The sequence below is a fragment of the Plecotus auritus genome (genome assembly GCF_963455305.1).
Source record: "Plecotus auritus genome assembly, chromosome: 2".
Lineage (NCBI taxonomy): Eukaryota > Metazoa > Chordata > Mammalia > Chiroptera > Vespertilionidae > Plecotus > Plecotus auritus.
In genome coordinates, this window is record NC_137771.1 from 55337383 (window position 1) to 55363619 (window position 26237).

The 26237-nt window shown below is 38.5% G+C and overlaps 1 protein-coding gene across 1 annotated transcript in view; it reads right to left on the bottom strand.

The window, feature by feature from the left end:
• Positions 1 to 5389: 5389 nt before the first annotated feature.
• Positions 5390 to 26237, bottom strand: part of LRRIQ3 (leucine rich repeats and IQ motif containing 3) — an 88349-nt gene continuing 67501 nt past the window's right edge. The window contains exons 7-8 of the mRNA XM_080655232.1: positions 9998 to 10718; positions 5390 to 5676 (exon numbers count right to left, since the gene is read on the bottom strand). Coding sequence (XP_080511358.1) covers positions 5520 to 5676; positions 9998 to 10718 — 878 coding nt within the window. The 3' untranslated portion in view covers positions 5390 to 5519. The remainder of the gene's footprint in view (positions 5677 to 9997; positions 10719 to 26237) is intronic.

Sequence of the window (26237 nt, forward strand, 5' to 3'; positions counted from 1 at the left end):
TATACAGAGAATCTACAGTCAAATGAGTAGAGTAGTATGAAATCAATTAGTCATAATGCTGTGTTATCATGGAGGAGTTGGAAAAAACTCTTGCAGAGCATGCCCCTTGATTCTGGAACAATCAGCAATTCTCCAAGTAAACAAGGAAGTTGTATGGGTACTCCAAGCAGAAGAACTTGAGAATTATAAATAGTTCAACAGCTGGAATATTGGAATTGTGAGTTCTGCTGGCAGGAGAAAGCTAGAAAGGCAGGGGCTAGCAAGATCATGAAGAAGGTTTTTTTTTTCCTGCTAAGTAAAAAGTGTTTTGACTTTATCCTATAGCAAAGGGGGCATTACCAAAGAGTAAATTTGTCTTTTAGATGGATATGCAAGACAGATTTGAGAAAAGAAATAGTAAGAACTATACTAAACATTGCCGTTGGAGATTCAGAAAAGAGTTGCGAATGCAGAGATAAAAAATGGCCAAGATCTGATTATATAAGTTATGAAGTAAACAGGGATGTTAGGGATGACCCACAATCTGTACTAATAAAAGGGTAATATGCTAATTAGACCGGACTTCTTCTGGAAGTCCTTCTGGACAAAGCTGTGGGAGCGGGGGCTGAGGCAGAGGTGGTTAGGGGCGATCAGGCTGGCAGGGGAGCAGTTAGGGGGTGATCAGGCTGGCAGGGGAGCAGTTAGGGGGTGATCAGGCCAGCAGGGGAGCAGTTAGGGGTATCAGGCAGGCAGAGGTGGTTAGGGGCAATCAGGCTGGCAGGGGAGAGCAGTTAGGGGCATTAGGCAGGCAGGCAGAGTGGTTAGGGGCAATCAGGAAGGCAGGCAGGTGAGCGGTTAGGAGCCAGCAGTCCTGGATTGTGAGAGGGATCCTGGATTGTAGAGGGTGCAGGCTTAGCTGAGGGACCCCCTCCCGTGCATGAATTTCATGCACCAGGCCTCTAGTAGGTTATGAAAGGAAAAGTAGTGATTTTAGTTTTCAGCATGTTGACTTGGGTGCTATGGGGGACACCCAAGTAAACATGTGCAGTGATGGTTAGAAATATATGTGGAGCTCAGGAGACACTGTTAGGATGTGTTAGAATATTGGTGGTGTCATAAACTGTGGTCCTGTGTACTGTCAGCCAGGAAACATATATGAACCAAATAAATATACATGGAAGCATGAGTAACTCCAACATTTCAGAAAAAAGCAATAGGAGCCCCACAGAAGGTCAGAGGGTAAGAAAGGATATGAAGAAGAGCAGCATGCAGTGTCATGGAAGATATGGTGGAAGAAGATATGTCAAAGAGGGGGGAAAATAGTAGCCAATGCTTCCACATTCAAGGACAAAATTTGATTTAGCCAATAAGAGATTATTAGTGATTTTGTTAAAGGTATTTTCACTGGAGTATCATAGGAGGGAATGCATGTTGAGTTTATAGGATTGACATGTAAAAAATATGACGGATGTTTGTGCATTTAAATAAGACTTGTATTGCCTAAGATAAATATTTAGCATATAAGAATTCAATAAATGTGATAAAAGGGACAGATAGAAAACTACAACACAAAGGGAATAACTATTCAAGTATTTAAAAATACACATTTATAATAAAAATAATGAATATATAAGCAGTTTTTATGTTATTTTTTGGATGTAAGCTTTAAGAAAGGTATTTTAAGGCAGTTCCCCCAAGTGAAGACTTAACTAAATTACTCCTGAGGAAAACATCAGTGAATGTCTACCATGCCTTTGGAAATATAGGAAACATACTAAAATTAAAGATGTAATCTAGAGATACTTATTTTTGATTCTTCAAAATAGAAATAGTAAGTGGCACTAAAGGTCATGAGATTGACCTGTAACAGCACATAAATAAGAAAACAAAGCTTAAAAAAGCACTGTGTGTAATATAATGTCTGTCTTACTACAAAGTAAGAGAAACACAGAGATGAGTAAAATAGTCTTTGGCTTCAAGAAGGTCATAGTTGTGCAGCAGGCATGGCTTAAATGGTTGAGCATTGACCTATGAATCAGGAGGTCATGGTTCAATTCCCAGTAAGGGCACATGCCTAGGTTGCGGGCTCCATCCCTAGTGGGGAGCATTAGTAGGTATCCAATCAATGATTATCTCTCATCATTGATCTTTCTCTCTCCCTTCCTCTCTGAAATCAATAAAAGGTCATATATTTGGCCTCTAATATATATGGCCCGGTGCACGGGGGCCTGGTGCATGGAAATTTGTGTACGGGGTGGGAGGGGGGTGGGGGTCCCTCAGTCCGGCCTGTGGCATCTTGTAGTCCAGGACCCCTCAGAGGATGTCCACCTGCCGGTTTCAGATGTTCTTAGCACAGCCATCATCAGGTTTGTGGCTGAGCAGTGCTCCCCCTGTGGAAGCGCACTGACCACCAGGGGCAGCTCCTGTGCACGTCATAGTGACCAGTCATTCCCAGTCATTCTGCCATTAGGGTCAATTTGCATATTATCCTTTTATTATATAGGATTATATAGGATATATATGTTCATAGTTGGATGGAAATAATCAAGAAGGAAATTATCGATTACCTTCTTTGTGTAAAGGCTATAAAAGTTCCATATGTAGTGAGAGCATAAGAGAGATGAAGAGCAACATTCAATAAATATATTGATTGAATGAATGAATTATATTCAGGTCTATCAGACTAAAAATTCTACTATTCCTTGATGGTGTCCCTTAAATCTTACATAGATAGTTGACAAATCCTCTGATAAGTTCATAGAGAACTTCTGCCTCTACTCCTACACACTTACCTTTATTAAGTGCTTACTCTTTGGAAGGCACTGTATTACTTTATGTGTTTTCCTTATTTAAGTTTTGTAATAATATTACATGATATGAATTATTATTTTCATTAAATTCCAAAAAGATATGTATTATTTCCAAATACCAAACAGAAAACTGGGAAAACAGAGAAATTATCTAATTTGTTATGGGAACGTACATCTGTCACACTTTTTTACCACCTCACAAGATCTCCTTTTGTTCTTTTTAAGAATAATCAGAAATAATAAAATGACTGGTTCATTAGTTATCTTCAAATTAACAGGAAAGTGGAAGCTGGTGACATGAACTTAAACAGATGGTTACCATTTTACCAAAATTAAAAAAATTACTACCAATATTTTTTAGCAGGCCAGCATAAAAGCACAACTGATTAACTGGTTATTTAATTTTTGAAAATTTACCATAGACAAATATAATTAGAGAATTTTAAAAACTTCCATGTATAATTGATGAGTATTAATGAGAAATTTTGAATGGCATTAGCTACATTTTATTAAGTGAGCAATGTCATAATAATAGTGAGACATTTATCTTTCTAAATAAATGAAAACACTATTGAAAAGTGACAATTTTATAAGGGATTTTTACATCTTTCTAATAATATCCTTTATTTTTCAAATTTTATACCATGAGTATGTGTTAAATAGACTTAAAACTAGTATATACCATTTCTGTATACTTTATGCACACAATTATCTATACTAACAAAAGAGTAATCAGACCAGGAGACCTTCCAGAGACCTTCCGGACGTCCTTCAGGACAAAGCTGGGGGCTTGGCCGCCCAGCAAACCACCCCCAAATGGCCATCAGCCCCTTGCCCAGGCCCACCCTGCCCCCAGCAGGGACCCTCACCCCGAAGGGGGCATGGCTAGCCTGCAAACAGCCATCTGCCCCTTGCCAAAGCCCACTCCACCCCCGGCAGGGACCCTCACCCCGATGGGGGCGAGGCCAACCTATAAACGGCCCTCAGCCCCTTACCCAGGCTGGCCACGCCCCCCCAGTGGGGACCCCCACCTCTATGGGTGCATGGCCAGCCTACAAACTGCCACAGGCCCCTTGCCCAGGCTGGCCCCACCTCCCAAGAAGACCTCCACCCTAATCCGGGTCTCCCTTCAGGGCAGACCAGCTGGCCCCCACCCGTGCACCAGGCCTCTATTCTAATAAAAGGGTAATATGCTAACAAAAGGGTAATATGCTAATTAGACCAGGAGACCTTCTGGGAGACCTTCCAGATGTCTTTCCAGACAAAGCCATGGTGGCAGAGCCAAGGTAGAGGCGGTTAGGGGTGATCAGGCCAGGATGGGAGGGCAGATGGAGGTGATCAGGCCAGCAGGGTGGGGCAGTTGGGGGCAAGCAGGCTGGCAGTGGGGGGCAGTTGGGGGCAATCAGGCTGGCATGGGGGGCAGTTGGGGATGACCAGGCCAGCAGGCAGAGTGGTTAAGAGCAATCAGGCAGGCAGGCAGGCAGGTTAGTGGTTAGGAGCCAGCAGTTCCGGATTGTGAGAGGGATGTCCACTGAGGGGTCCCAGATTGGAGAAGGTGTAGGCCGGGGTGAGGGACACCTCCCCCCATGCATGAATTTCATGCACTGGCCCACTAGTCTATATAATAAAAGACTAAGCAACCATTACGGTGGGATGACCAGACATTCAGTCACCATGATGTGTACTGACCACCAGGGGCCAGACACTCAATGCAGGAGCTGCCCCCCTTGTGGTCATTGTGCTCCCACAGGGGGAGCACCATTCAGCCAGAAGCTGGGCTCACGGCTGGCGAGCGCAGTGGTGGTGGCGGGAGCCTCTCCTGCCTCCACGGCAGCACTAAAAAGCAGTGAGCTGAGCAGTAAGGAGCAGGGAGCAAATGGGTGGTAATGAGAGATGGGTCCTGGACTGCGAGAGGGATGTCTGACTGCTGGCTTAGGCCCGTTCCATGAGAAGTGGGCCTAAGCCAGCAGGCAGACATCTCCCGAGGGCTCCTGGACTGCGAGAGGGCACAGGCCGGGCTAAGGGGAGCCCCCTGTTCCCCAGTGCACAAATTTCATGCACTGGGCCTCTAGTATAATTATATGTGTCCTCTCCCACTCTGTTTTCATCCCATATGTGCAAAGGAAAACATCTAAAGATACGTATACAAAATCGTATAATATCTAAGAAAGTTAACAGGAATGTTTAACTTCTCTTTTATATTTTTAATTTCCTGAATTTTCATAAAAACATGAGTCACTGATACAGTGGTGAAAACTTTATTTTGAAAAAAAATTCACATATTGTTTTTATAAAATGAACAGAAAATATAATTAAATATATGAAAGCAGGGTAATGAAACTAATCAAAGTACACAGTGTCTTATTAAAAGTCAGCAGTTAGAATGGAAATAACTAGGGTAAGATTGTCAGAGAAACTGAAAATAGCTTTGTTATACTAGGATATGAAACAATATAAGCAACACCTTTTGCAATATTTCCTGCTATAAAGGAAATCAGTTTTAATTGTTCCTTGGACATCTGGATATATAAGGAACATTTGAGGTGTCAAGTCAACTTGATTTAAGTTAAATTATGATCAATAAGAGAAACATTTTAATTACTCTTTATATTTTTAAGAAGATTTTCATACAAATCTATCTTGTATTTCTTCTTTCATAGTATTAAAGTCCTTTAATTGAAAATAATGGCTATAATTCAAAATGACCATTGGATATGCTCTGGTATTGGTTCATTTTGTCATTCCACTGGGAATTTTAACAACTACCTTTGTTTTCATACTTTCAATTTTTGCTTTAGCTTCTTGTAATCTTTCATAGGCTTTCTGAAAGGCAATCATATCATAAACAAATTTTTCTTCAGAGTGTCTTTTATGCGTTTCTTCAGCCCTAAGAGAGAAAAGGAAAGATAATGGAGTGAGGTATTTTAAATTACGAAAATCATAACATTTAGTTAGATAGTTAATGGTAATTAGATATATTAAAAATAGGCATATACAAATAGGAAAAAAGACCAAACTTCACTTATTGCATATAATTTTATTATAACATTCACTAATATTCATTTTAGGCTACTATTTTAATAGTTCTATTGGCTATAACAGAATCCATACAAACCATGGCTTAGATTCCTAAAGAGGCATCTAAACCAGATTATGACATTATTTGCAGAACTTTTACTCAAGCCTCACTAAATCCAAACTTCTAGGAGTCTAGTTATTTTTTGTTTGTTTGTTTTTTCATTTTCTTTTTGCTTAATCCCTTCACTTATTTCACCCAGCCCCACAATCCTCTTCACTCTGATAGCTGTCAGCCTGATCTCTATGAGTCTGATCCTATTTTATTTGTTAGTTCATTTTGTTCATTAGATTCCACATATAAGTAAAATCATATGGTACTTCTTTCTCTGACTGGCTTATTTCACCTAGCATAATGCTTTCAAGGTCCATCCATGCTATCACAAAAGATAAGAGCGCCTTCTTTTTTACATCAGAATAGTATTCCATTGTGTAGGACTCTGTTATTGACTGAACTATGTCCCCTCCAAATACATATGTTGAAGTCCTAACTCCCGATATCTTAGAATGCAACTGTATTTGTAGAATAGGTCCTTTAAGAGGTAATTAAATTTAAATGAGATCATATGGGTGAGCCCTAATCCAGTATGAGAAGATGAAGAGACACCAAGGATGTGCACACACAGGACAAAGGCCATGTGAGGAAACAGTGAGAGGCAGCCACCTACAAGCCAAGGAGAGAGGCCTGAGGAGTAACCAAACCTGTCAAAACCTTGATCTTGGACTTCCCACCTCTAAAATTGTGAAAAAAATAAACTTCTGTTTAAACCACACAGTCTGTATAGTATTTTGTTATAGTAGCCCTAGCAGACCAATACAGACTCTAAGTTAGAGAAAGATAAAGCAGGTTACACTGTCAAACCTGGAAATGTCATGGACCTTAGATTAACTCATTCACTCCTCCTCATTCATTCAAGAGTTATGTATTATAATGTTTGTCATATTCCCTAGATTCTATAAATATAAAGATACATATAACATGATATGACTATGAGGAACTTATAAAAAATAAAGAGAAATAAAAGTATTTAAATCTATACTAATAAAAGAGAAATATGCAAATTGACTATCACTTTGCAATGCCCACCAGCCAATCAGGAGTGAGTATGCAAATTAACCCAACAAAGATGGAAGCAGCCCTGCCCCTCAGCTGCTCTGGGCCTCTGGACAGCATGCATGCAAGTGCTGAGCAGCCGGGTGGGGTGGGACTCCTGCTAGGAGGGGAAGGGCGAGGGATGGAGGAAGCTACAGGAGTGGCGCCCGGCTGGAGCAAAGACTGAAGGCTTTGGCCAGAGTGAAGACTGAAGGCTCCGGATGCAGTGAAGACTGAAGACTCTGGCCGGAGTGAAGACTGAAGGCGAAGGCCTGGGTCCCAGGTGCCAGAGGAAAACCAGTGCCAGCATCCAGGGGAAGGAAGGCCTATTGCACAAATCTTCGTGCAACAGGCCTCTAGTATATAAATAAAATGCTGTAGTGCCATAATGAAAGCACTATGCAACAAGACTGAGTGAAACATGGTGAAAACAGGCAGAGGGAAGACAAGACAGGCTTCCGTGCTAAAATAAAAGCACAGAGGGTAGCACAGCTTGGCATCCCTGAGAAGTGGCAGCACTCTATCTGTAAGGGTCAGACAGTTCTGGTAGGAACAGTAGAGGAGATAAGCCCAGAAAAACAGACTTATATAGATCATCATGTTCTTTATATATGTTTAAGGGAACTCAAAATCTAGACTTGGGAGATGAAAAATAAGCCTAAATCTAAAAAGTCTAAAAATTAATTACCAAGTGACTTTGAACAAGTTCTTTACATTCCCTCTACCTCATTTTCTTCATCTTCAAAGGGGGGATAATCCAACTCAGAATTTGGTAAAGGACTAAATGAATTAACACATTTAAAATCCTTAGAGGAGTACCTGAAATTTAATCATTCCTTCTACTGGGAAGATAACAGTGGCAATTCATCAGGAAGAAAATATAGGAAGAACAACTAGATAAGGAAAAATATGAGGGTTCTGTTTTTGTAAAATTGGGTTTAAAAAGCCTGGCTATCCATATGGCGATGAGAAGACAGTTGAATAGAGAGAAGCAATGGCTTATGGTTAAGAGTACAGGAAGAGAAGCCATTCTGCTTGGCTTAGAATCCCAGATCTACAACTTATTGATTGTGTGATTTTTGAAAAGTTATTTTAAGCTCTGTCTGCACCATTTTCTTCATCCTTAAAAAGGGACAATTCATCTCAATGGATTTAGTAAGGAGTAAATGACTTAATACATTGAAAATCTTTAGAGGAATTCCTAGACTTTAACAACCTCTCATTGAAAATCAGCAACAACTATTGTGTCTCGAGCTCTGGATAATAGTCTTGTCTGGACCTGTAGCAGAGTAAAAGTCATGGCAAAAGGGACTTTGCACCTGTAATTAAGTCTAAAAAATGTATTAAAATAGCCGTCCTACAGATAATAATTATAAACTGTGGAAAAATGTTTTTAAAAAAACCCAACTATTTAAAAGAATTGAAGAGAAACACAATGATTGATTATAATTAAATAGTATACCAGGATCAAATAATTGGAAAATAAAATTATGAAATTAATTCCATTTTACAATACCATAAAAATCCTATAAAATACTTGGACGCAAACTTAATAAAAATATGAAAGGCCTATCTTTGAAGAATATATGTGGTGAAAGTAAAGGAAGAGTTAAAAAAGTAAAAGATCTTAGGCATAAATAAGTATACAAGAGTTTCAAATTTAAGAGGTAAACCAGTTCCAAGTGATGAGAGGGGTTTTGTTATGTCTTTGGAAATGAGTTTAAAGGTTTTGGGGGTACTAGAGTGTTTAGGTTAAACAACTGAGAGAGTTGTACTCAGGAATTTGGAAGTGAACTGTAATTACAGAAGTTGGATGAAGGAAAGCTTTATAAATCAAGATAAGACCACAGTTAATGAAGAGGGTAGTGGAGGAGGTCAATTGATGACCAAAATAAAAACAAGCAGAGATGATATAATTGGATAACTGCCTTATGTGCCACAGCTTCCTGCTAGTTGATACTCAACTTCACAGTGGACACCCTGCTGTTCTGCCCTGAGCAGTGTCATCACTTTTTCAAAGTATGGACAAGAATATTTTGGAAAACTTATGACCAGCTTTTACCTGGTACATAAGTTTTTTAATTTCAAAGTCTCTTTTTAATTCATTCTTAAGTGCCCCTATGGGTATTTTATAAATTTTCTAAACTAGAGACTTATGGTTCATCTTTCTTCTTTCATGCTCCCTCACTCAACAGCAAGAATAGGAAGATATTGTCTCAGTAATGACTTCACAGGTTATTGAGATTTATCAGAATGGTTTTAGGTCAAGTATTTGAACCAGAAAGAAAATGAAAAAGAATTGAAAACTGACCAGCCGTGGGCAAACTATGGCCCGCGGGCTGGATCCGGCCCGTTCGGCTGTTCTATCTGGCCCGCGGAGCCGAAAGAGTGGAGGGTTCTCTTACTCTCCCCTCCGCTCCTTTACTTTGAATTTGTATTAGTTCACACAAACACTCCATCCATGCTTTTGTTCCGGCCCTCCAGTCCAGTTTAAGAACACATTGTGGCCCTTGAGTCAAAAAGTTTGCCCACCCCTGCTTTAGACAGACAACTTTTTTTGAGTCACAGCTCTTTTCTTCATGTTGATACTCCAGCTTTATTTGAAAATGTTTATAAATAAAACTCAATAATACCTTTCAGGACAACACTATATTGCCTTATTCTTGTGTGCTTTCAAAGATAATATCGTTGCAGTAGTTTATAAGAGAAGATAATTCAGTTAAGATACATTAGGAAGCTCTTAACTCTGTAACCTCTACAAATTAATGATGGCCAGACATTCAATTTGCTGTGATAAACTAAGGTGATTACGTTCTTCTAATACTGATTTGTATTTTTATATAACACAAAATCTGAAGATAGAGTTGTTTTATTGTCTCATCTTTGGAAATATATTAGAACGTACTTGTCATTTTTGGTTGTTTCTGTTTTCCAAAGTAGAATATATCATGTTATAAAGTACTGTTTATTAGATCTCAACATTTAGTATGCAATATTCACATGAAATTGACTTAAACACTTATATCAAAACTGTACCTACCTAAGTTCCTTCATGTATTTACATAAATCCTTTTGAAGTTTTTCTGTTTCTCGTTTTTGCTGAACTATCAGATATTTCTCTTTTAAGAGATCATTATTCTTCTTCAATTGCTTCATTTTATTTACATTTTTGTCCCAAATAGTGAGCTCATTATTTAAGTTTTGAATTAATAAACGGTCTTTAGCTTTTTGGTGTTTTTCTGCTAGAAACAAAGCTCTCCTCTCTCTAACTTTTTCAAGGTATTTGGATCTGACCTGCCAAAGTTGGTACAAACCATCCCGAATTGCCCTGTTATCCTCTACCATTCGTTTTTGTACAGCCCGTTTTTTCTTCTGGAACATTTCTTGAACATTTAAGCTGATTTTTTCTTGGGCAGTTTCTGCCATGGTTATGGCCATTCCACTTTTCTTGTGGCTTTCCCGCTTCTTTTGTTCTAAGTGATATTCATCAATATCATAAAGTGTTTTGAGCTTTATACCGGTTCTGTGTATTGCAAAAAACTCCCTCGCATTCTTCTCCAATAGCAGGTGTGGTTGGGTAATTACTGGTTTTTGATGAGTAGTAGAAAATGGCTGTGTATATGTAGGAAAAGAAGCTTGTTCTTTCTTTTTCAATACTGCATACTTCAATGAATCTGAAGAATGTATGGGTAGTTTGAATACTGATATCCTAAAACTGGCATGCAATTCTTCATCCTCAATTTCATCTTCAGACTCCTGACCTACATCGGAAAGCAGACAAATACAATGCATGATATAAGTGTTAACCACAGTTTATTTTCTGTCTCAATTGTCTTGAAAGATACATTAATAAAATTCACAAGAACCTATTATTTATTTATATTAAGAAGTATTTTTCCAAACTAATGTTCCTTTTCAATTTGTGAATCAATATTTTAGAAAGAAAATCACTATTGAAACATTTTAACACAGAAATGCACTGATTCCTATATTATCTTTTTCAATTATTTAACTTGCACTGACTCAATAGCAGTATCTTATATTTAATCATACATATTATTTTTACATATAGTTATCTCATGTTTGCAAAGAACTCTATCTGTTTTATCTTGTTTTTCTTAACTCTGGTGGAGACTAATAGCTGCCAACAATGTTGTTTTTCTCTTCATGGGACACATAAAGGAAACAAATCTCTCAGCTTCCTTTGCTATTATTGTGACTATGAGACCAAGTGCCCTCCAATAGAGTGTGGCAGAAGTAATATATATCATTTCTGGTATTTAGAAACAGATGTGCCTCCTCCTTCTTTATTCTTCTGATCCACCACACACCTTGAAGATGGTAGCTACACAAGGTAGGAGGACCCTGGCTCCCTGAATCATTGCTTGAAAAACTACTCACTGATAAGGATTATCTAATTCACACTCTATGGAAATCAGAAATAAATGGCAATTATGGTTGAGTCAATAAAAAATTCTGGGTCTATCTGTATCATAGCAAACCTAACTAATGTAATATTTTCTGACAAGCCTACTGATGAATTTAGTGGCAAATACTGGTTAAAAAGTTATATTGATTAATCTTAGGAATAGATGTTTTCATGTTTGACTTTATTAAAATTATATCCTGCTAATTCTACTCTATAAGTATTTTATCTTTTCTAATAGAAGATTCTTCTAAAGTCTTTATATATCAAATCTGATGGTGGAGGTTTTATGAAAGTTAAGGTCTCCATGAAGAATGGTAGGACCTGTGGTCCGGGCAGGAAGTGGGAAAAAAGAGAACAGGTAAGATTTTCATTAGAGGCCACAGGAATGTCAACATTAGAAAAGGAAGCAGTGTTTAGAGCTAAATAGAGAACCAAGTCTTAGCAAGTGAAAAAGGATATAAGGCTAAAGTATCCACAAATAAGTGTTAAGAGTTTGGGTCCAAGCCAGGTTGGTGTGGCTCAGTGGTTGAGCATTGACTCATGAACCAAGAGGTCACCGGTTTGATTCCTGATCAGGGCACATGCTTGAGTTGTGGGCTCGATCTCTAGTAGGGGTGTGCAGGAGGCAATCAATCGATGATCATTGATGTTTTTATCTCTCTCCCCCTCTCCCTTCCTCTCTTTCTAAAATCAATAAAAGCACATTAAAAAGAGTTTGGGCCCAAAGCAAATTACTAGAAACACAGAGGAACAAAGCCAGAGTTTCAGGTCTATAGTAAATAGGGTGTGGTCTGAGGCAATTATCTAGAAATAGCACTGTTTAGTGTAATTTGATTTTATATGTGAATTTTGGCATGGAAAAGCTGACTAAGAGTAAAAGATCAGGTATAGAAAATACAATCAGGTATAGTAAATTACTAAAGGTTCTGGTCACCAAATCCAATTTGTGTAGAGATGGGAGGGTTTTCCTACACAACCATGCAGTGCTCTGAAACCAGCTGGTATCTTACAATTCAACTCAATTCTGACACTATCTACTTGGAGATATGGTCAGACACTACAGGTTAAGGGATTCAGTCCTACAAGACTGTGCACCCCTGCTTTAGGTGCCAACTGCAAGTCCAGGTTATGATGATCAATCAACTATAGATTGGCAGTTCTACTGACCCCCTCCTTGGGTTCAATTAATTTGTTAGAGTGGCTCACAAAACTCAAACATTTTACTTACTAGATTTCTGGTTTATTATGAAAGTATATATATATATATATATATATATATATATATATATATATATATATGTATATATAATCTCAGGAACAGTCACATGGAAAAGGTACATAGGGCATGGTATGAGGAAAGAGTGTGGAGCTTCCATGCTCTCTATAAGTATACTATTCTTCCTGAAAGCTCCACGTGTTCACCAACTTTGAAACTCTCTGAGCCCTTTGGGTTTTTATGGAGGCTTCATTACATAGTCATAATTGACTAAATCAATGGATATTGGCAAACTAAACTCAATCTCTAGCCCCTCTCTCCTCCTCAGGGGTCAGGGGTGAGACTAAAGTTCCAACCCTTTAATCATATCTTCAATCTCTTGGCAACTAGCCCCATCCTTAGGCATAGTCCAAAATTAATCTAACAAAAAAGACATCTTTGTTGTTCTGCTCTTATCACTTAAAAAAATTCCAGGGGTTTTAGGAGCTCATTTAGTTCTCTCAATAAACTTATGAGGTAAGTATAAATAACTGTTATTTCCATTTTCAGATAAAGAAATTGAAGCTTAAAGAAGCAGCCAATTTGCTGGATTGGATCCTAACATCTAGCTAACATCTTGCTGAATAAAAAAATATATATATAAAATAAAAATAAATGAATGAACAAAAGTAAGTAAATTTTAATAGCCTGTTAAAACAAAAATATCAACATTCATAAAAGAATACAGGGTATTATAACACAACATTGCAATGCCACATATAATCTGAAACATGTCATGTGAATAAAAATTATATCACAGAGGATATCACTTCACATAAAATACAGAAACCATACAACCATATAGGCCACTTAAAGCGCTTTCTTCCTGTATTTTATTTGAGTGTTACAACAGTAAGAAGATTTATATTATAATTCCTAGAGAAAATAAAGATAACTCATATAGAGTCAACTAAAAATCCAATGAATACATTAAAATGGACTATAAAATAAAATAAAATCGACTATAAAAAATGTTTGAACAATTCTAAAGACAGGGAAAAAGAAACAGAGGAACAAAAAAACTGAGGACATGTAACAAACAAAAAAGCAGAAAAATAAAATGGTCCTGGTCTAAGAGAATTAGTTTCCTAATACAAAGGAAAGAAACACAAGAGAGTTCACTTACTCAGTCTTTCCATGCACACATACTAAAAAAAAAAAAAAAAAAAAAAAAAAAAAAAGACCATGTGAGCATACATCAAAATGTTATCATCTACAAGCTAGAAAGAGAGGCCTCAATAGAAATAATCCATGGTGGCACTCTGATCTCAGATTCCCAGTCTCCAGAACTGTGAGAAAATAAATCTGTTGTTTAAGCCACTCAATCTGTGTTATTTGAATATGGAAGCCTGAACAGACAAATACAGAAGGAGTACCTTGTCTTCTGAAGTTCTGAGTACATGTCCCCACCTGATGTGTAGTAGCACACTAGTGTGCTGTTGAATAATGGGAGTGCCCAGAGACATTGACTACCCTGATGGGGATGGAGTGGCTACAACCTCTGGGCTTCCTTTTGCCATAAATTTCATCTGGAGTCTTTAGAGATCAAGTGTGGTCTGACACACTATTCTACAACCATGGCAGTAGAGAAGGGCTCAGGAGGTAGTCTATCACTTAACCATGAGTTATTGTATGTGGTACTGTTTACTATTAAAAAGAGACTTGAGAAATAGGTATTTTAAAGTGAAGATATTAAGAAAAATCAAACACACAAAACAAAACTCATAGATACAGACAACAGAGGGAAAAGGGCGTGGGGCAGTAGAAGAAGGTAACGGGAGGGATGAATGGTGATGGAAGGACACTTGACTTGGGGTGGAGAACAGACACTACAATATACAGATGATGTATATTTTAGAATTGTACACCTGAAACCTATATAATTATATTAACTAGTCACCCCAATAAATTCAATTAATAAACACACAAAACATGTCTCATAGCCCATGGTGTAGCCAATCTTGGGTGGGGCTCCCTCAATTCAGACTATAAATATATCAGATATTTCAATCGATTTGGGGTTGATATACATTTTTAATAATATTCTGCCTAGCAGCAGTGTGGCTGCTCTTCTGTAAATTAGAGTTTCATTACATTGAAATATAGAATGATATAAAAATTCAATTAAATTTGAAGTCCATTCACATTTTCACATAAACACACACACAGAGAAATGCATATTTTCACCTACACACACACAAACTCAATGTTACATTTGTCAATAAAAGAAATGAAATAAATATTGCATAGAATATTTCAGTTATTTAAAATGTCTGAATTACTACAAAAATTGTATTATATTTGTAACAGTTATTCAGCTTTGTCACTGAATACTATGAAGATTATAAATGATTATTATTAAAAACTGGTATATTAGTTACTCTAAAACAAGAAAAGAAGTATTTATTATTTCACAGTTTCTTGGGGTTAAAAAAGTGTAACTTTGGAGGGTGGTTGTGACTCAGAGTTTCCCAATGATGTTACAGTCGAGATACCAACCAGAGTTGCAGTCATCCAAAGGCTTGATTGGTGTTGATTTGTTCTATGACTGGACAATTTGGACATACTGTCTTATAGCAGTGAGATCAAATCAACTAATTCATTTATAGAGAATTAGCTTGTGTTATAGCAGCCTATTTCAACTCTTAGGGCAAATTTTAGCTTTTGGAGAATAGAGAGTATGTCTTATATATCTTTGTATATTAACTCAACTATTAATTGGATACAGATATTTACACTCAAAACTATAATTTTTAAAACACAGGTTATACTTTTAAATATATTACTTTTTTTCAAAGGTTATATTTTATAAGGAAGTCCAGAGTCCCACTATAAGACTGAGGTATAGCAGAGGAATGAACAATTGGAAATAACTGATATGTACTTCTTTCCTCATCACATTAACTTATTCTTTTTCCCTTTCCCATCTGGCATCTTTGATCTGCTTATTTTTCCTATAGACTTTTTGCTTCACCTTTCCTATGCATCAAGAGTCCTTGTTAGCCCTGACCAGGGAGCTCAGTTAGTTAGTGTTGTCCCCAGATGCCAAGATTGTGGGGTTCAATCCCCAGTCAGGGCACATCAGGAAGTAACTAAGGAATGCATAAATAAGTGGAACAAGAAATCAATGTTTCTCTCTTTCTTTCCCCTCTTCTTCCCTCCCCGCACCACCCACCCCCGCCATCCTTTCCTCTCGCTCTCTATAAAAAAATCAAAAGAGGGAAGTTCATAGGATTACAGGCCTACATCAAGAGGAAAATTTTTAAATAAAAAATCTAACCCTACACCTAAAAGAACTTGAAAGAGAACAAGAAACAAAGCCCAGAGTAAGTAGAAGGAAGGGAACAATAAAGATCAGCGTGAAAATATATGACGTAGAGACTAATAAAGTAATACAAAATACCAATGAAACTGAGAGCTGGTTCTCTAAATAGATAAACAAGATTGATGAATCTCAACCAGATTCATCAGGAAAAAAAAGAGAGAGGATTCAAATAAATAAAATAAGAAATGAAATAGGAGAAGTAACAACTGAATCCACAGAAATACAAAGGATTGTAAGAAAATACCATCAACGACTATATGCCAACATATTGGACAACCTGGGTGAGGTGGACAAATTCCTAGAAACATACAATCTTCCAAAACTGACTCAGGAATAAGCAGAACACCTGAATCTATAATAATAAAAGTGTAATATGCTAATTAGACCGGACAGCTGAATGACCTTCCTTCTGGATGTCCTTCTGGATGACCTTCCAGACAAAGACAGGACTGCGAGGGCTGAGGCAAGCTGCCGCGGCTGGGAGGGCCAAGCCCCTTGCACGAATTTCATGCATCAGGCCTCTAGTAGATCAATAAGAACTAATGAAATGTAAGCAGTAAACAAAAAATTCCCAGCAAACAAATGTCCTGGACCAAATAGCTTCACAGGCAAATTTTACCAAACATTCAAAGAAGAACTAACACCTATCCTCCTCAAACTATTTCAAAAAAATTCAAGAGAAGGGTAGACTTCCAAGCTCTTTTTATGAGGCCAGCATTATCCTAACTCTAAAACCAGATAAAGACACTACAAAGAAAGTAAGTTATAGGCCAATACCCTGATGAACATTGATGTTAAAATCATCAACAAAATACTAGCAAACCAGATCAAGAATATATTAAAAAGATCATACACTACGATCAAGTGGGGTTTATTCTAGGGATGCAAGGTTGGTACAATATTTACAAATCAATAAATGTGATAATCACATAAACAAAAATGAAAGATTAAAAATCACATGATCATATCAATAGATGCAGAAAAAGTATTTGATAAAATCCAGCACCCATTTATGATAAAAACTCTCAGCAAAGTGGGACTAGAAGGACCATACCTCACTTAACAAAGGCCACATATGAAAAACCTACCTGCAACATCATACTCAATGGGCAAAAACTAAAAGTGTTTCTCTTAAGGTCAAGGAACAAGACAGGGATGTCTGCTTTCACCACTCTTATTCAACATAGTACTGGAAGTCCTAGCCACAGTGGTCAGACAAGAAGACAAAATAAAAGGCATCCAAATAGGAAAGGAGGAAGTAAAACTGTCATTATTCATATATGACATGTTAGAAAACCCTAAAGACTCCATAAAATCTACTAGATCTAATACATGAATTTAACAAAGTAGCAGGATATAAAATTAATATTCAGAAATTGGTGGCATTTTTACACATTAATAATGAATCATCAGAAAGAGAAATTAAAAAACAATCCCATTTACTATTACAATAACAAAAAAAATGAGGTACCTAGGAATAAATTTAACCAAGGAAGTAAAAGAACAGTACTCAGAAAACTACAGGGCATTAAAGAAAGAAGTTGAGGAAGATACAAAATAAGTGGTAGCATATACTGTATTCATAGGTTAAAAGAATTAACATCACTAACAATGTCCAACTACACAAAGCAATAAATAGATTCGATGCAATTCCTATTAAAATACCAATGGTATATTTCACAGATCTAGAACAAATATTCCAAAAACTTATATAGAACCAAAGAAGATCCCGAGTAGCCTTATCAATCTTGAGAAAGAACAACAATGTAAGATGCATCACAGTATCATATATGAAACTATACTACAAGGCCATTGTAATCAAAACATCCTTGTACTGGCTGAGAGGCCAGACATAAACCCACAATTATATGGTCAATTAATATTTGACAAAGGAAGCAAGAGCATACAATAGAGTCTCTTCGAAAAATGACGCTGGAAAAACTGGACTTGGATCATACCTATCAGAGTGCCTCATTTTCTGTTTCTACAAAAGTACCTTACACATAGCAAATGCTCAGTGTTACATGTATATCTTTCACATATATTATATTTACCTGATTGCTGTGTTTAGCAAAGAAAACATTTTTCTATAAAAGAGAGATAGCTAATACCCACAGAAACCAAATAATTCTCAGAAGTTTTTTGTTTTCTTTTTTCTGTTTCTTAAACAGAGGGCTGAAAAGAGTATACTTAAACACAAAATGATGCAATTTTGTTTAATTTGGTAAATAATAAAGGGGCATAAAATAACCTTTTGATAGGTCTCTGTCTTAATGCCTTAAAATGTCTAACTCAGAATGACTAAAGAAAATGTGGTATATACATACAATGAAATATATTTAGCTTTTAAAAAGAAAGAATTCTGCAATATGCAACAAATTACATGAGCCTTCAGGACATTATGCTAAGCGAAATAATTAAATCACAGAAAGACAAATACTGCACGATTCCATTTATGTGAGATGTCTAAAGTAGATATTTAGAATTTTTAATTGCTACTTGTAATCATATTAGAGTTCATTTTTCTGGTTTTCTCATGCCTAAATTATTAATTTCTATCTTATTTCAATTGTAATTCATCCTGATATGTTAATAATTCTTCTATTTTAATTTCTTTTTGGATAATATACCGAGTATGTCTAAGACTCTGTGAGCATTTATTGAATCTTAGATCTCAAATCTCAATTTCAGTGTTTTAGTAATGTAATAGACACCAATTTTCCCCAATGGCAGCTACTTAAAATTACATATGGTCTCAATGAGGAATTTAATAGCTTCTAGCTTCCTAGAGTCATTTTGATTTATCTATCTATTAATTCATCTATGTATCCATCTTTCCATCCATCCATTTATGTTTTAGTAGCTTGGAAATTCAACTGAAATTCAGTAATTACAACTATAAAATTTCTGATTCAAACTCCCTCCATTTCTTAATTTTCCCTCTAAATTTTTAGTTTAATTTTTAATTGTTTGAGAATTATGCTGTTTCTGTAAATATTAGCTATCTCTAATAGAAAAATGTTTTCTTTGCTAAACACAGCAATCAGATAAATATAATATATGTGAAAAATGTATATGTAACACTGAGCATTTGCTATGTGTAAGGTACTTTTGTAGAAACAGAAGATGAGGCACTCTGATAGGCATGATCTCAGACCTCATGAAACTTCTAGTGGCAGAAAGCAGATAACAAACTCATAAACAAAAAAATATCATACAGGAATGAGGGCTCTGATGAGAATGAATAGGGTAAAATGACAGTGAGTCTAGTAATTTTACTGGGTATACAAGAAAGGTTTTTAATGGGGAATTCAATTGAATCTCAAATATGAAACACAAGAAGGAATAAGCAGTGGGAAAATTTGGGAGAAAGAATGTTCCAAGAGAAATGAGAAGTTACTGTAAGGACACTAGGTAGGAGCACATTTGGCCTGTTAGGGATACAAAGAGAAAGCCATTTTTGTTGGAACCCAGTGAATAAGATACATACAGGTGGTTTTGAGATGTAATGAGAGAGTTAAGGCAGATTATCTGGAGTACTGTAGGCAACTGAAAAAAGTTGGGATTTTATTATGAGATTTCAAGCATAGAGGAAGGAAGATTTGGGATATTTTTAATAGGCAAAGCCAATAGGGCTGCTGATAAATTAAATCACAGAGGAGACCCAAACAAACAAACAAACAAACAAAAAACTCCACAAAAAAAAACAACAACACAATCAAGAGTGAATGCTCCTAGCATTTTGTCTCAATGCTAGGAGCATTCACTCTTGATTGTGTGGTAATGCCATTTGTTGAGATAGGAAATATTGGGGGAAAATAAGACTTAGTGAACTAGGTTAAATATTCTATGTATTACTATTTATGAAGTTCATAGTTTTCATATTCAGACACAAGCTACCATTTCATTAATATGTCATATTTAAATTCTTTATCTTTAAAAATATTATTTCCGATTTACATGATTACTAATAATGATATGGGAAAAACTGAGGAAAATAACACCTTTGTATACTTTTTCTTAATTATACCAGATTACTTTTGAGGTATAGCCATTAATTCCATGAACTGCACAATTCAATGCAGGATAACTACTTTTTCAAATACAGTTTACCCTACGAAAAATAAATGTTTGCTAAAAAAAATTATCCTTATATTTTTACAGCATATAAAATTCCCTATTTAAGAGCAAAACACTGGACCACATTGTAATCAATTTATTTTCAACTGCCTCAACAGATAGTTTTAACTGTCACATGAAACTTTTAGAACTCACAGGAACACAGAAGCCAGACCCATTTCTGGTCAACAGAACTTATTTGGTTCTTCTAAACGTATTACAGATTTATAAGCCATCTGTGAAGAAACAAATGATCTGAGACTATTTAAAATCAGTGCAGGAATGATCTGAATGTTCACAAATGGGTCTGAAGCAGTTGCTCTCTTCAGCAAAACTGCCTGACATCTTAGCACAAGCAGATGGCTTTGTGTGGTAAACAGGCTTTGAGGCAGCTTTGAGTTCAGGTGAAGCAAAGAAGAATAGGAGGGAAAGAAGTAAATATAAGCAAAACAATGTGACATCACCTTCTGCCATGCACAGAGTTTTCCCTGATTTGTTAGGCACATAAATATCATTGAAATTATCGTGACACAATGGCTATTTTCTTCCTTTGAGGTTTTAGTAACAATACAAAAGGGTCTGAGGTTTTACTCCACCCATTACATATACACACCTAATCCTATATAATAAAAGACTAATATGCAAATAGACTGAACAGCGTAACAACCAGAACAACCAAACAACCTGTCACTATGACGTACGCTGACCACCAGGGGGCTGCACGGAACATGGCAGGCATTGGCTGCGGTGGGATGGTGGAGCAGGTGAGTGGGGGTACCAGACCAAGGTGGGGCGCTGGTGACTGTCATCGGTACAAGCTTCTGGTGGTTACTAAAAATTCTTTGCTCCTGTGTGCCACAATCCCACCGGGCGCTTGCACCTGCTGCCGGCACCAGCTCCACTTGCACCCGCTGCTGGCGCCGGAGCCACCGCTGGCACCCACTGCTAGCGCCCATGCCAGCCCCGATTGCTCTGCGCCATCAGCGGGCATGAGCAGCAGCTGCCAGCCCCAATCACCCCTCAGGACTTCTCGACCTCCCCCTGCTCCTGAGGGGAGATGGGGGCTGGCAGCTGCTGCTTGCACCTGCTGCTGGCGTCAGCCCCAATTGCTCCGCCCTTCAGCAGGTGTGAGTGGGGTTGGGGCCATCAGCGTGTGGGAGCGGCGACAGTGGGAGTGGAACTGCTGGCAGACAAGACCAGGGGCCGTGGCAGGAGGGGCTGGGTGAGGGCACGGAGGATGTGCCGAGACCCGCCCCTGTGCCTACCACAGCCTCCAGGCCCACAGTTCCTTTCAAGGTTCATGAATTCATGCACTGGGCCCCTATTGAAATTATTGTGACACAATGGCTATTTTCTTAGTAACAATACTTAGTGGTATAAATGGCCTAAGATATACCAATCCAAGATCATCATAATACACAAAGTTTACAAAAAACTGTACATGTCACATGTAATAGAATTATATGGGGAATGATTGCAATAGGGTAGAAAGTTACAGAGATATATAGAAATTTCCCCTCTTAATACCATTATACATTTTTGAAAATTAGAGATATTGTGTGAAAATGCTGTACAGAAGCCTACTTCTCTACAGTCTACATGGGAAAAAGTGTAATGAATTCCATGCTAACCACAAAATCTTATACTTAACAACAAAAAAAAACAAACAACAAAACAAAACAAAAAAAACATGGCAAACATGAAAGCAGTAAACATACTTATAAGATGTATATTAATATGTAAGATACTTAAAATATTATTATTTAAACATTAACAAATGAGGTTTCTTACAAATAATTGTTTCAATTGCAAGGATATGATTCCTGTTGGTGACAACATCTCAGATAAATAATCCCATTGTTGACATCCAACATGCTTTAAAAATGTCTACATATGATTTTTTCAAGATCTTTATTGAGATATATTTAATACTAGAGGCCTGATGCACGAAATTCGTGCAAGGGGCTCGGCCCTTGCAGCCACAGCAGCTTGCCTCGGCCCTCACAGCCATGGTGGCATCTGGAAGGTCGTCCAGAAGGATGGCCAGAAGGTTGTTCAGCTGTCGGTCTAATTAGCATATTATACTTTTATTATTATCCTATCTAATAAAAGAGAAACATGCAAATTGACCATACCTCTGCTATGCCCATAAGCCACGCCCACCAGCCAATCAGGAGTGAGTATGCAAATTAACCTAACCAAGATGGCAGAGGCCATGAAGCTGGAGTGAGCAGGAGGCTTGGGTTGCCCCCAGTGATGGAGGAAGCCAAGCTTCTCACCCGCCCTGGCCACTGCTCAAGGAGTGGCTAAAAAAAAAATCAAGGAGGGGCTGGGGGCCTGGATCACCATGGGGCGTGGCCAGCCTGAAAATGGCCCTCAGCCCCTTACCCAGGCTGGCCACACCCCCATGGGGTGAGAGTCCCTGCTGGGGGGCTTGGCCAGCCTGCACACAGCCATCAGCCTCTCACCCAGGCTGGCCAGGCACCCCAATGGGGACCCCCACCCAGAAGGGGGTGTGGCCAGCCTGAAAACAGCTCTCAGGCCCTTACCCAGGCTGGCCACACCCCCAAGGAGTAAGAGTCCCCATTGAGGGGTGTGGCCAGCCTGCAAATAGCCATCAACCCCTCACCCAGGCTGACCAGGCACCCCAGTGGGGACCCCCACCCTGAAGGGGGTGTGGCCAGCCTGAAAACGGCCTTCAGCCCCTCACCCAGGCTGGCCAGGCACCCCAGCGGAACCCCCCACCCTGAAGGGGGTGTAGCCAGCCTGAAGATGGCCCTCAGCCCCTCACCTAGGCTGGCCAGGCACCCCAGTGGGACCCCCACCCTGATCCGGGACACCCCTCAGGGCAAACCAGCCAGCCCCCACCCATGCACCAGGCCTCTATCTATACCAATAATCTATACCAATAAAAGGGTAATATTCTAATTAGACTGGGAGACCTTCCAAGAGACCTTCCGGACATTCTTCTGGACAAAGCCATGGTGGCGGGGCCAAGGTAGAGGTGGTTAGAGGCCAAGAGGAGAGGGCAGTTGTGGGTGATCAGGCCAGGATGGGATGGCAGTTGTGGGTGATCAGGCTGGTGGGGGGTGGGGCCATTGGGGATAAGCAGACCAGCAGGGGGGCCACTTGGGGGCGAGCAGGCCATCAGTGGGGGTCAGTTAGAGGTGATCAGGAGAGTGGGGGGGGGGGAAGTTTGGAGTGAGAAGGCCAGCAAGGGGGCAGTTGGGGGTGAGCAGGCCGGCAGGGGAGGCAGTTGGGGACGAGCACACTGGCACGGGGGGCAGTTGGGGGTGATCAGGCTGGCGGGGGAGGGGGGCATTTGAGGGCAAGCAGGCCAGTGGCAGGGGTCAGTTGGGGGTGAGCAGGCCGGCAGGCAGAGTGGTAAGGGGCAATCAGGCAGGCAGGCAGGCAGGTGAGCAGTTAGGAGCCAGCAGTCCCGGATTGCGAGAGGGTTGTCTAACTGTGGGTTTAGGCCTGATCCCTGTAAACTGACAGTAGGACATCCTTTGAGGGGTCCCAGACTGGAGATGGTGCAGGCCGGGCTGAGGAACAACCCCCCCTCACCGCCCCATGCACGAATTTTGTGCACCGGGCCACTAGTAGATACCATAAAATTAATCATTAAACCATTAAACTATACAATGTGATGGTTCTAATATATTGAGTTATCCAACTATCACCTCATATTCTATATTTAAAACATTTTCATCACACACCAAAAAAAATGCTACAACTATTAGAGTCACCCTCCACCCCCAAACACTAAAATCTCCTCCACCCTAGGCAACTGCTAATCTACCTTACATCTCTGTAGATTTATGTGTTCTGGACACTATTGTAAGTGGAATCATATAACATGTGTCCTCTTTTCATTATTCCAAAGAAATCCATTGCAACTTTATGATTTCTTCCCTTTTTAAGCTCACCTTTTATACAGTTTTCCTACAACTCTACCTTTGCCTATTGCACCCTGAGTTCTACTGGTCCAACAATTTTAGAACAAAATATATAAACCAATTCAATCCCTAGCCATAAACACTGAAAAACCAAATGAACTTCTGTCTGGGCAAATGTTGGCTCAGTATGAAGATCAAAGTTTCTGCAGGTTCCTGAATGACTATGAATCAGTCTCTTGATGATATTATTATTTCACTAGAAGCCCAGTGCATGACATTCGTGCACTGGGGGTGAGGGGGATCCTTCAGCCTGGCCTGCACCCTCTCGCAGTCTGGGACCCCTTGGGGAATGTCCGCCTAAGCCCTAAGCTGGCAGGTGGACATCCCCTGAGGGGTCCTTAGCACTGCCGAGGAGGCAGGAGAGGCTCCTGCCACTGCCGCTGTGCTCACCAGCCTTGAGCCCGGCTTCTGGCTGAGTGGTGCTCCCCCTGTGGGAGTGCACTGACCACCAGCGGGCAGCTCCTGTGTTGAGCATCTGCCTCTGGTGGTCAGTGTGTGTCATAGCGACTGGTTGTTCCGCTGTTCGGTTGATTTGCATATTAAAGTTTCATTATATAGAATTTTACCAACTTCGCTATTCTGTAACCTGCTAAGAAACATGATGCCTCAGTCTCCCATCTCCCCACCCCCCTCCACCACCAGGACCTTAGTATGAAGATCTAAACATCTAACCTGGTATCCTGAGGTCAAATTTGTGTGCTCAACTTGGACCACCCTGACTACACAGAACATACTAGTGTAATGTCTACTGACATAATGCTTTGCCTCTACCTCTCTGTTGCTTTTGAACCAGTGAAAAGCAAGAGCCACTATTGGATAGTGGTTAGGGGTATAAAACCAGGAGTAAAATCAGTTGATTTTCCAAAATGCCATGTCCTAGCATTTCAGAAAGTAATTTCAAGCAAGTTATTTAACTTCACAAAGCCACAGTTTCTTCACCTATAAAATGGAAGAACAAAACTGCTTACCTTAAAGATTAGCTGTGAAGATTGAGAGAAAACTGTTTGGTACACAGGAAGAAATTTTAAAATCTAGATTTCATTAGTTCAGCTATCAATTCCATTATGAACTCTATAAATTCTCATTTCCTTGAAAATGGGGCAGGCATTTCTAGTTTACCCAAAAGGCTTTCTCACACTCCCAGATGCTGCCTCAGAATTTAACAGTAGTATTCTGTCTAGAGTGCTGTAATTCATCAGACTAGACTATGAGCCAATACAATTGCTATATTTATCTGAGATAATAAGCTTCACTTAACCTTTTTTTATACAATAATTACAAATTCTTTTTTCTCTTTATTCGATATACTCAAACTGAATTTCTTTTTAGTCTCAAATATCTCATATCTGACTGTTCTGAAACAAAACATAATTTTATATTTTTTAAATCTGAAACCTGATATTAACCCAGCTTTGCACTTACATTTTGGTTTAAAAGTCATTATTTACCAATTTGTCTAGTCACTATTCTTTCTGATTTTTTTAAATATGTTCATGTAGATGTAATTCACATACCAAAGAAATATTTTTATAGTGTGTGATTAGTGAAAGAACAGACAAATAGATCAATGGAACAAAATAAAGAACCTAGAAATTGATCCACATAAATATATTCAACAAAGAAACAAAGGCAAAACAATGGAGCAAAGGTAAGACTTTTTGACAAATGATACTGGACCAACTGGACATTCAAATGCAAAAAATAATAATTTAGACAAAGAATTTATACCCTTCACAAAAGTCAACTCAAAAAATGGGCATTAGAGCTCAAAATAAATACAAAACTTCTAGGAGAAAAACTAGGAGATAACCTAGATGAGCTTGTGTATAGCAGTGATTTTTTTAGATGCAAAGTGAAAGTCATGATACATGAAATAATTAATGTACAGGACTTCATTAAATTTAAAAACTTCTAAGAAAGACAATGTCCAGAGAGTGAGAAGGTAAGTCACAAACTTGGAGAAAATATTTCCAAAAGACATAACAGTTAAAGTTCTATTATCCAAAATATAAAAAAAAATAACTCTTAAAACTTAACTATAAGAAAGCAAACAATCTATTTAATAAAATGGGCAAAAAACAGACACCCCGTCAGAGATTATATATGGATGGTAGATAAACATATGAAAAGATGCTCAAAATCTATGTCAATAAGGGATTTCAAACTAAAGTAACAAAGAGGTAACACTACACA